At 36.3% G+C, this 12,999-nt stretch overlaps 1 protein-coding gene across 1 annotated transcript in view; it reads left to right on the top strand.

Moving 5' to 3' along the window:
* The window catches only part of LOC149085103 (uncharacterized), a 119,319-nt gene that overhangs the window by 83,819 nt on the left and 22,501 nt on the right, over positions 1 to 12,999 (top strand). Inside the window, exon 2 of the mRNA XM_089232900.1 lies at positions 1,592 to 1,992. Within this exon, the coding sequence (XP_089089026.1) occupies positions 1,592 to 1,992 (401 nt within the window). The remainder of the gene's footprint in view (positions 1 to 1,591; positions 1,993 to 12,999) is intronic.

Below are 12,999 nucleotides of genomic sequence, written 5' to 3'. Positions count from 1 at the left end.
CTGTTGTAAAATTCTCTATTAAACGTCAAGAAAGAGTATTCTCTCACAAATTTTGATCTAATGCAATTCGTTTTGCGTCACTCGGATAATAATAATTCTTTGAAGATAATACACGAGGGTTGATCCGAGAATAAAAAGTTTATACCTGATTGAAAAAAATGTCTCAGATAACATATGATAAAGTTCGTGATAAATATATAAACTATTTTTCGGCATGATTTGCGTGTCAATTCAGGAATTTATCTGATCATACGACCATTTATTCTATTCGAAGTTGAAAAAAAAAATGCGTGTCACAAAGCATATGGGTAACAGGTTATATTGCGTAACCGGAGGCGTATTTAAAGGGGGGTAGAGGGCTATACCCTAGGGTGGAATATTCGGAGAGTGGAAAATTTAAGGAATTAGGGGTAAAAAAAAGAATAGGAGAAGAGCGACAAAATCGGTATATCCCACTGACAGTAAAGCCATAAATCCGCTTCTGCCTAGAGAACGAGGAAGTCAGTGAGTAACCAAACGAGTCACCTAGAGCAGCGGTTCTCTACCTTTTTTGACTCGTGGTGCCCTTTTCACTATATAATTTCCATAGCGGAGCCCTGTTTGACTCGAGGAGCCCTTTTTTGTACATAATTCTATGGCAGAACCTGGTAGACCTCTCTCATTTACTTATCTATCAGATTTACTGATTCATTTTATTTCCCTCGAGTCACCGCGGAGCTCCTGGGAGGTGCACACGCAGCACCGGTTGATAACAGCTGACCCAGAGAGTATGCAAGCATGTGAATGACCAGAAGAGTGACCTAAAGAGTAAGGGGCAGTGATTTATCAAACGAGATCTAGAGAGTATGTGTGTCCGAAATTGACTAACTTATAGTGCAACGGACGAAGTCGGTGAGCGACCAAAAGAGTGACCTAAAGGGTGTGCGATCATGTGAATAATCAAAAGAGTGACTTATACAAATACAAACACAAAGGTCACAACACGCGAATTGCCCAGCGAGGTGGCTGAAAAAAGATACCCATGAAAAATATGGATGTCAAATATAGCCAAATATAAAACCCAATATAAAAGCATCATATCCCACGAAAGAAAAACACTAATAATTAATACTATACGATACACTGCCCATAGAAAAAGGTTATAGTTGTCATATCTAAGTATGGATAGCTTCTCGATTTACCCCACTGTTGTATGTTTATTGTACTTTTATTTGAACGTTTCAATTGTGTTAGAGATAAGAGTTACAGACAAAAGCGTATTCACAGGGGTGGGGGGCTAAACGGGCTATATATAGCCCAAAGCGGAAAATTTGATCGAGTAGTCAAGAAAAATATACTAGAATGGTAAAAGGGTGGCAAACTTTGTGAACGTAAAAAACCATAAATCTTCCTGTGTGCATAACTTCCACCTTCTGTTATTGAACGTGTATGCAAAAATTTACACACCTGTTTCATCGGAAAAAAAATTATAATTGATGAATTTTTTTATTTTTTGCATTAGACTAGATTTTCCATTTATATTGAAAAATATTTTGAGAATTTATGTTGGATATTGTGTTAGCTTCTCTGATAATTATCATTATATTTTTAGGTAAAAACAATGCCTCGACAAACAAGACTGCCAAGCGAAAGAAAGACTCTAAAGTCGTCACCAGTCCCAGCGACCCAAACAGTGGTTGCAGCCTTATGCCTTCGACGCTTAAAACTCCCAACAACAGTAGCAGCAACAACAATGGCCTGGACACGAATTCATCGACGACGGTTCTACCAGTCACACCAGCAGCTAGTAGTAGTCCAAACAGCAGCAGCAACGACAACAAAGGTTCGTCCAGCGACCAAGAAAGTGGTGACAAGGCTAAACGGAAGAAAGCTCGAACAACTTTCACGGGAAGGCAAATATTCGAATTGGAAAAACAATTCGAAATCAAAAAGTATCTCTCGTCTAGCGAAAGAGCAGAAATGGCCAAACTCTTGAACGTCACTGAAACTCAGGTAAAAAAATATACATAAATTGTAATGAAAAAATATTTTTTGAGCAGTGTAGAAAGATGAAGTCCAACGATGTTCGCACAAAATACAAAAGTTAAACACCAGACAGCTGTTTCCAGGCTAATATATCCCCTTCGTCAGTGAAAATAGTATGTTATAGCGCACGCCGCTCGCTGAAATAAAATCACGTGGTGGGATGGAAAACCGACGCATGATAATGATGATGATCACAGAGGAAGAGATCGTGATGATGATGAAACGATTACGATAATTATTAGACTGAGTGTTTCGATGATGGAGTGGCAGAAAGGGACAAGTTTATTACAAATACAAATACAAAGGCCACAACCGGCAATTGCCAAACGAGGTGGCTGAAAAAGATGCCAATAAAAAATTTGGATGTCAAATATAATCAAAGTACAGCAACTCAATATAAAGAATATACTGCGAAAGAAAAAACTAATCATCAATACTATAGAATGCACTGCCCATAAAAAAAGATTATGGCTGTCTTATTTAAGTACGGATAGCTTCTCGGTCTATCTCACTTTTAATTAATTATATATATATTTATTTATTTATTATAATATTTCCACTATTAATTATTAATGCTCTTCTACTCTCGGCGGAGACTTAGATTTCTTTGAAGAAGAGTGAATTTTTCACAAAAATTCTTTTTTGGTTAAAAATTTTTCCATCACTCTAGTATTTGGGCTTGATTACTTAAACTTACCCCTTAAACTTAAACTTGCCCTCTCTACCACTCCATCATTGATACACTCCGTCCAATAATTATAATCGTTTCATCATCATTACTACTGTATCTCTTCCTATGTGACCATCATCAATATCACGTGTCGGCTTTCCATCCGACTTTTATTTCAGCGAGTGGTCTGCGCTATAATAGGCTATTTCCACTGGCAAAGGGGCTATATTAGCCTTTAAACAGTTGTCTCGTGTTTGATTTTCATAGTTTGAGCGAATATCGTTGGACTTCATCTTTCTACACTGTGCATCAATGACTTTCATATTTATCTTTTTATCACATACAAAAATAGCGGGAGTTTAAAAGATACGAAAAATCGTTAAAAAAAGAAAACTCCCTATATATAGGCCTCAATAACCTATGCCTCTTTGGTAAGGCAGGCCTCATCGAAGACATACATTACAGAAAAAGAAATGGCTATCGCTGGGTGATCTTTTCTTGATGTTTATACGAATTCCTCCTCTTCAGTCTTTTTAATGAAGTTCCGAGTGATACTCCAATTTCAAGTCCCCAGAGGATGATAAATGACTCAACCGAGAATTCAAACAACACAACAACTATAAAACTAAACCAAAAAACGCCATTTTATTTCTTACTAAACTTATCATACCGGGAAGCTAGAGCTGGTCGATGATGTAAGTCTTTTACGGTCTAGATGATTAGTTGATCACTTGTGTCCTTTGGTTTGAGGTAAACATACAAAATAAAATAATAAAAATCCATCTTCTCCTTTTGGACTAATCCATCACTGTACTTCAACACGCACAAACAACGTTAATAGAATACTGAAAAAAATCTACTTCTCAAATATCCAAATAAATTCTTTCTTGATCCCTCTTTCCTTTAACTCCCTAAATTCATTTTTTGTTTTTTAAGAATATACTTACGGACGAACCTTTAATCGACGAGCAAGCAAATACTCCGTTCGATAACTTTAAAACGAAAGTGCATATAGTTCGATGTCATGTAGTATGTACTTTTCGCTGTCGCCAGACTTAAACGATAACTAGGCGACCGTGAATAATAATAAGATGAAAATTTAAAAAACATAAAAAAAAATTTCCACCAATTCTATCTTATTTTAAAAAAAGAAAAGAAATAATAATCATTGAAAAAACGGGTTTTTTTCCTTTAAAATTCTAGGGTTATTGATCGAAAGATTGAAAATTTTTATTTCATAGGTAATATTAACGTTATTTAAGAACAGATAGAGGCTACCGCTTTTGGAAAATCACACAGATCACCAGGCAGCGTGTTTATCAACGTTGAACATCCATCCTCTTCTCCGATATTATGTATATATATTTTTAGGATACTTAAGAGAATTTAAAAAGTATAAAAATAAAAACTTGCAAAACCGCTTCTTTATTAATTGAAAGCGAGGATAGAAAGTAAAAGGTTGCGAGGATGATAATAATAGGAAAAAATAAAAAATAAATGCTTTAGAATTTAACAGCTTTCGGAAATCAATTTAATGATTGCTCTCAAATGAATTAAAACTTTTAGCGACCAAGAAGTTCTCGCCAGGGCGAAAATTCCCGTTTTTTCTTTTGCTTTTTATTCCTCTATTTAGTTGGTGGAAAAATGTTTCTTGGGGTCCATTCGCGCAGAATCGTTCGTCGTCGTCGTCGTCTTTTAAGCAGCTTAGTACTTACTCTGTTGTGTTTGTTGGTGGAGAGAAAAATAATAATAAAATAAAAATAATATAAAGAGAATAAAAAAAACGGACTGAGAGAGAGAGAGAAATAAATAAGATGAGGGTCCCAAGTCTCAATCTTTAGGGGGAAATAATTCTTTACTCGCAACCACTTGAGCGTTAATAAGCTGACGATCGATTGTTTATTTTGTTTTATTTTATTTTTACTTTTTACAGTTTGTATTTGTTTCCCCCGAATTCCTCTCTTACACCGTACGAGTCCATTGTTCCCACTCCCGTTCTAATTGGAGAACAATGCAAACGTACCTCATAAATGGCTTTAGCGCCTGCTTCCCCGCAACTAATTGGTCCTTGATATGATATACCATTGTTGCGTTCCGCGTGTGTCTACGGACGTCTATTAACTATGATTTCTGAGAGAAAACGTTTTTCTTTTCATTTATTTTACCCCTCTTACGAAATTGAATTTGCAACTGATATTCAGTCTGATGTAAAATATTTTAAGTAGATTTCAAGTCGAATAATTCTTAAAAATGTTTTTTTATTTTTATTATTTGCCTACGTTTGACAAAAGACAAAATTTATTCTTTTCATTTGACATAATTAGAAATTATAATACACGTTAGTTTTCTTAATAATACGTGCTTAAATTTTCGCCGTTTATCTTGATTCTGATATTGCATTTCGTTAATATGTGATTCTCTGGAACTTTTAGACGAGAATAAATCTTCGAATTCAGGACTGTATATAGACGTCCGGACAGAAAACCGAGCAAACTCAAGTTAAACGATTTTTGTTGCATTAATTTCTCTTAGACTAATTACCACAAGTAAACTTCTAGAATATCGTTACATAGTCAAAAATTGCGTTAACCTTACGTACCTAATTAGAGCCTCCTTCCTCTTACATGCTCCACAGAAGAGGGTTGAAGTAGGGTACTTTTCGCCTATTTTGTCAAATATCTAATGTTGTAGTTTGTGTACTATGGGTCTGATCGAAATGAAACAAGCGTTAAAAGATAGCTTATATAGTCTTTTATTCATACATTAAAACTCTTTGATAGATCGTGCAACTGATAATCAACAACCAATTGCTAAGCAATTACTCTAGTTAATTACACATCAGAAGAACTTTTAATTTTTTGTGTTCTAAACTAATAGTAACTTTTAAAGGAAAAAAATGGCGAAAAAAAGGGTAAGTTATCATGGCTAAAACATGGTTAAACATGACAAATTTTAAATTAAGAAATAAAAACGCATGCATTGAAGGATTAAAATTGAAATCCATAGACAAAAAAATACACGATTCCTCAATAATTTGGTTGGTATTTTGCAGAAATTGTTTAATTATTCCGCCGCTAATTGCCAACAGAAATAAACTGATTTCATAGACGTCTTTTCGCAATTCATTTAATGTTTATGAATCAATAACTTCATACGTTGACATATTAACATGATCATATGGCTCAAACTATAGATGAGCCAGTATCTGCCCTATCTAAGCATGAAATGCTTTACTTAGTATTAACCTGTCTACAGTTGAAACGTAATCTGAATGAAATGATTGTCAAATCTGCAAACGAAATACTCATTGCATGTCATGTTGTACAGCAATCATCCCTTCTGCTAACCTAGATCTTTTTCAAGAAGCATATAGGCCTACTGCGTGTAAAAGATACGGATTGCTCTTATTAAGGCAAATTCAACGATATCTTATTTACTGCGGTAGTAAAAGCTAAAGACTAATCCAAAAGATTAACAAGCACCAATTGAGGCCAAAAATTCTTAATTTCATGTTCTCTACCAAAACGGATGTCTACACACTAATTAAACAACGGAAAAACCATCTTCAAGACATTCGAATGAATCTCAGAGAGAACACAAAATAAGCGTATTCAATTAAAACACAGCCAATCTGTAATTTATTTATTTACTGAAGACTTGGCTGAATAATTTACTTCACTCTCTGACCAGATACTAAGTTTTTGTTATTGCTATTCCGCCATATAGTTTTATACTCACAATATTCTTCGTAAAATTATCGTTTGTACCGATAAAGTAAGTACAAGAAACGAGAATATATGAAATTCAGAGGAGCTCTCGCAAAGAATATGTATTTAGTTACATATTCATAGTTATAGAAAATGTATTTCACGTCGGTTTATAGTTAACATTAACTTATCCTTCGCAGCTGATGGTGTGTGATAAGTTGAAACATTTTCTTACCGTATTCTTTCAAGCAAATTAAAGCTTTAAAAGAAAGCAAGGAAGGTATTAGTATATACTCTTGTCTTCTCTCTCAAATACTCATAAGTTAAGCTTATTAAAAGAGGACGGGAAAAACCTTCTTTTTACTGTCTTTCGAATCTTTAACTCAAGTTTCTTTTATTCCGCCGTTGACTCGGGAGTTATTCGAATCTAAAGTATTCATCACGATTTATTTCCCGATCGTTATTTTCCCACATTTCTCCCAAAAGCCGGTAATTCTTCAGAGACTTTTAAAAAAATAATAATAAATCAAAAAATAAAAATATTTCCAACAGCTTTCCTAACACTTTTCCAAAAGGATATATCGAAGCTTAATTGGCTTTGCGACTGCATTAAGAATACGAAAGGCATAAAAGGAAAGGCAGCGGCTAATAATGTCATTTTAGTTTTGGGCGAAAACTCTGTCTCTTTTAATTTTATTTTTTTATATTTTCTCTGAAAATCTCTTCTCTCTCTCGAATTCTTTATTTTTAAGAAAATGACAAAAGGATATCATCCTGAAAATTGCGGGTGTTTTTTAAAAAATCACGAAAAACACGCCCACTAAACTTAATGCAGTTGAAGGAATTTAAAGACTCAAAAGAAATACTTACATTGTTAAAACTACGTAGAAATCAAATCTTTTAAAACTTGATTCTTAATCTTTGCTCCCATTCCTGTTGTTGTGACGGTATATAATTGCCTTTGTTGTCTTCATAGTTTCGTATATCCGAGAAAACACAACATGGTGTGTGGAAATAGCTTATCCGATAAGTTTCCACCATAATCTCGAGTTTTTTCCCTTGTAGAATGTTCTATTATTAAGCATAAATGTAGATGGAGAGAAAATTATAATACGAAAAGAATGATACAAAATTATCATTGTAAAGCACAACACACACACATACCGATACTTATAACCGAATCCCATAATGAATACTTAGAACGAAAATACCCAGATCGCTCTAAGATGATTGTTAAATTGTGTTGTGTATTTGTTCCAGAATATGAATTTACAATTATTATTTTCAAGCGCGAAGAAATGTATCTGTTTTCGTGTGCCATATTGCTAGGAGAGATAGAGATGGTATAAACAACTGTATAAATACTCAATCCTGGAATGTTAATGAACATTTTTGCTTTTGAGATTTGTAAAAGTCGACTTGAGATTGTCTCTGCAACACATTTTGGAGTTCCCACCATAACGGGAAACCCATGTATTGCGTATAATTCTTAACTATCTTTTTCTCATAGCTTTTTACAGTTGAAAATTTGTCTAATATTTATTTTATACGATTTTGCAGTTGTTTTTATCATAACTAAGTTTTCTATAATAAAAAACTTGCTTTTCTCTCAAATAACAGAATACGCTAAAATTATCTAGTATGAATACATATTAGTTCGAAGGTTTTTAACAACTGGCTGTTGCGAAGATATATTTCGGAAAGAGAGAAAATTCAACTGTCCCTAGCGGGGAATCGAACCCACATCCTTTCACTTTCCGGGTGAACGCCTTAGACCACTAGACTAGCGAGGCGCAGAATCTCTCAATCTTTCTATATTAGTTGTTTGTCCGAGATTTATAAGATTTTATCCACGCACGTTTTATTTTTTTTTTTATTGGAATTTAATTATTTTTCATTCCACGCTTGAATATGAATTTAACCCTTGAATGAATGAATTTTCATTTCTTAATTCGAAAAAAAAAATTGACTATTTTTAACCCATTTTTCTACCATGGCAAATTAGTATTTTTTCATGTTTTTAATTTAAAATTTACCATTAGTTTCTAAGAACAAAAACCAGAAAATGGGTAATTTTTTTCTTATGTCCACGAAAGTGGAGTAATTGATTATAGCTTATCAGCTACGCGATGCATTGAAGTGTAAAATGTAATGATCATACGTATACAGTATATGATGTGGCACCTGATACCGACTTCAGAAAATGATATTTTAAAAGTTTGAGAAGTTTTACGTGATTTGAGTTTGAAGATTTCTATTTTTCGAAAATAAAACCACACCAGACTTTTAATTATTCTGAATAGTGATTTCAGTCCACGAGCTCTCGAAACGACTCTCACATACACCCAGTGGCCAAAAAATTAGGAACACCCAGCTTTCTTTCTTTCGAACCGAGCACAACTCAGGTCTATCACCATTTACGGATGTACCGGAGGTGTAACTGTGTGTGTACCTAACAGTCTGAGTGCATATGTAGTGTTGTGTTTGATTTTTCAGTGCTGCCATCTATATTTTAGAAGTGAAGTGTGATGTGTTATGATTGAATTACATTTGTGCTGTTCGTAGAACTGTTTCTCTCTGTGGCGAGACTTTTTAACGGGGAGATCGGCTCACATTCGCGCCTTGAAGGTGAAAACCACAGAAAACCAGCTTCAGCCGGTTTGGCGACGGTTGGGTTCGAACCCGGGTCCTAGCGATGCGAGTCCGTCACTATGACCACCATAGCGGCTGAACACCCAACTACTCACCACTAATATCATGTGGGACCTCCTCTGGCTTTGATGACGGCAGATATTCTTCTAGGCATGGACTCAACAAGTTGCTGAAACCGTTGAGGAGGAATATTAGCATGGGCCAATTCCTCCTCAACGAAATGGCACAGCTCTGAATTCTCTCAGATCAGAAGGTGGTGTTTCGGACCTATCAACCTGATCCTAAAAATGCTCAATTGGGTTGGGATCGGGTGACTGGTGGGGGGGGGGGGGGGGCATTGAAGCAATTGAAACTCTGAAACATGTTCCTTAAACCAATCTGAGATAATTCCAACCCCGTGGGAGGGTGCATTGTCCTGCTGGAAATAGCCATCATCATCAGGAAAAATTATGGCCGTGAACGATACGTCAATAATGGATGTAAGGGGACAGTTGGCCCCCTCTCGATAGGAGGCTCTAGGGTAGAGAGCAATGTAGGCATGTGTAGTGCTTTCAATGACTTTTTCGCGTCGGTTTTTAATGGAGATAATGATATTCGATATACGGGTATTGCATGGGGTAATAAAACCCTCAACGATATTCAAGTAGAAGACGTGGAGGTCCTAAATCCTTTAAGAAATGTATGCGCAAGCAAAGCACCAGGACCAGATGATATCTATCCCAGGGTCCTCAGGGAATGTGCTAATGAATTGTTGGGGCCAGTCGCACACATATACAGGAGTAGTGTTTAGTTCGCCCTGGACTGGAATATGCTGTAAGGTTTTGGAGACCATACCTACAGAGGGACATAGACTTGGTTGAAGGGGTGCAGAGAAGAGCTACGCGTGTCCTTATTGGCACAAGGGGCTTGAGTTATGAAGAGAGACTTCATTTTTTGAATATGTTTACATTGGATGAACGCAGGTGTCGAGGAGATATGATCGAAGTGTTCAAAATTTTCAATGGGATGGATAGGATGTACCATGAACTTTTAGTACACCGCCAATCGACTGCTTTTACAAGGGGACACCAGTATCGATTGGTGAGGGACAATGCAAGGTTATGGTGTCGCAGAGAATTTTTCTCTAATAGGGTTGTTAATAAATGGAATAGCTTACCCCCGGAGGTAGTAAATTGTAACACAATTGACACGTTTAAAAAAAAATACGATAAACATGTTGGGGTAAATCGAGAAGCTATCCATTCTTAGAATAAGACAACCATAAGTATTCTTTATGGGCGTTGTATAATATTTTATCATGTGTATATATTGTTTATAATTTGTGTTAATTGCATTTTTAATTGGGTTGCTGTATTTTTGAAATATATGACATCCATATCTTTATGGGCATCTTTTTATCAGCCACCTCGTTGGGCATTTTGCCTGTTGTGGCGTTGTATTTGTATTTGTATTTGAACGGGTGCACGTGGTTAGCAACGATGTGGAGGTAGGCACTGGCACTGATGGTCCGCTTTGCGCTCGAAGTTTTTTGGCTTATCTGCCATTCTTTAAAGACGCGAGATACTGTTGTACGAGAAAAGCCAAGAAAGTTAGCGGCTTCGGAGATACTAGAACCACCCCTTCTGGCGCCCACAATCATACCACGTTCAAAGTCACTAAAATCTTTTGTTTTTCCCCCACGAACAGGCAAATTGCAACGTTAACTGGTGCTTCTGACGAGGACAAAGCTTTTTATCAGCAAATCCGGTTTATTACGTCAGCGCACATGCCGCACAGACGAGAGGAAGTTTAAGTGAGGGGTGTTCCTAATTTTTTGGCCACTGAGTGTATGTGTTTGAGTCTATCAGATGTCCGTATTGAATATCCTGTCGTGTTCGTACCGAAGGAAATGTCCATGTTTTTGAGAACATCATAAGCATTAATCGATTCCACAAATGAGAAATATATTTCAACTGTAGTTAAAATTATGATATTGTACGACAAAAACGAAACTAAAGTAACAGGTTAGATAATTGATTATGCACTAATTTACATGAAAAACAGTATTTGTTTTGAAAAGAGAAGGTAGGTTTTCACGGCTGGAGTATATAATAAATTTATACTTTTCGGGCTGTTATGCCGTGTTCCAAACTGTTTTGTAGCAGACGCTTCATCTGCTTTAAAACAACGCGAAAGGATCAACTTGATTTTTCCGCGAAAGCGGTCGTTTCGTTTCTTCGCTCACCAAAAACAGCACTGAAGATGTCCCCGCAGTAGTGGATGAAACGTCTGCTACAAAACAGTTTGGAACACGGCATAACAGCCCGAAAGGTATGAAATTTATTATAGAATTTGTTTTCTATCTTCAATTAGAACTAAAATGACATACCAAATGATTTACATGATAATTATATATTATTATCATTATATTCATATTTTTATTTACATTTATTATAATTTTCTTCCTATTCTACTTTTCATAATCTGGTAAATATAGGGTTAAAGGGCATTTTTTGTTGTTGTTTTTTTTCAGCCACCTTGTTGGGCAGTTTGACTGCTGTGGCCATTTTTTTTATATTTGTACAGTATTTTGTATTTATCTGTATCAACCCTACTCTGAGTCCTTCTAGACACTAGAAACGATCTTGGCTATTTGTGTCATTAAAATATCCCACAAACAGAGGTGGATTTATTGTATTGCCGCCTGGGGCTACATGAATTTTTCCGCCCATCTCCCATTCTAATCAAATTTTCTTGACTCCATTCATTCCTCGAATTCGTCACCCTGTGATATAACCCGCTTGCCCCTCCCCCACCTGTATCTTTAAGTCACTCTTTTGGTCACTCACATGTTCTCACACACTCACTAGATCACTCTTTTGGTCATTCATATGCTTGCACACTGTTGTGGTGACTCACACATGTTTGTGCACACTCTAGGTCACTCACATGATCATTCACATGATTGCACACGCTCTACTACTAGATCACTCACGTTCTTGCGCACGCAATTGGTCACTGTTTTGCCCTCTCTTCTCGCACACTCTTTTATTCACTCACGTGTTTGCAAACTCTCTTCGTCACTCACTGATGTAGTCCCTCGCTCTCTGGGCAAAGGTAGATTTATGGCAGGCACGCAATGCAAGTTTTACCACCCTTCTCCCCTTTCTACTAATTTTCGTGGTCAGTCATTCCTTAAATTTGCAGCCCCTCTTAACTTTCCGCCTTGGGCTATAGCCCACTAACCCCGCCCCCACCCCTCCCAGTAAATACGCCACTGCCAATGAATTCGAGATTCCCAAAAATAAGTCAGTCCCCATATATTTTTTATTCTTCCAACTCTTTTCAGCCAGTTGCAAAAAAACCGACACATCATTTAAATACTCAAAAACTCTAATCACTAAATAACAAATACATCAAAAATTATATAATCGCAAATTTTTTTTATTATTATTATTTATCCCCATCTCACCATTAATACGCTATTTGTCAGCGACGTGCTCCTAGGGAAGCGAACGAGCTTCTAACCCGAAAAACTGTATCAATTGTGACTTTTGCATGGCGGGGTTCTCTTCGAACAACCGCCATACTTTAATAAGGTTCATAAATTTAACAGCTCATCGCTTTAATGAAAGAGCCAAATTGGAGAAGGATGAGAGAGAGAGAGTGAGAGAGAGAGAGAGGGAAAAAGAGAGATTTTTCCCGGCCAGGTTGCTAGGAATTTAATTAGGCAGCAGGAAGTGTTGCGTGAAATGCAAGGTGGAAGAACAGCAGCATCAAAAAGTCAGGACATTTTCCAGGTAGCAAAAAAAAAAAAAAACCTGGAGAATATAAGTGGAGGGAGATGGAGAGAATTTTTCCAACAGGAAAGGGTGAGAGAGAGAGAAAGAGCAAGATGAAAGCGAACTACCAGAAAACTTTATCAGATGCTAACAGATACCAAGTTCGGAAGGGTTGAAAGAAAAG

Source organism: Pholcus phalangioides, unplaced genomic scaffold (genome assembly GCF_987345545.1).
Source record: "Pholcus phalangioides strain wild (caught in Gottingen) unplaced genomic scaffold, Ppha-v1.0 ptg000007l_1, whole genome shotgun sequence".
Classification (NCBI taxonomy): domain Eukaryota; kingdom Metazoa; phylum Arthropoda; class Arachnida; order Araneae; family Pholcidae; genus Pholcus; species Pholcus phalangioides.
The sequence above is the reverse complement of the archived record's forward strand: the minus strand, read 5'-3'. Positions and strand labels throughout refer to the sequence as shown.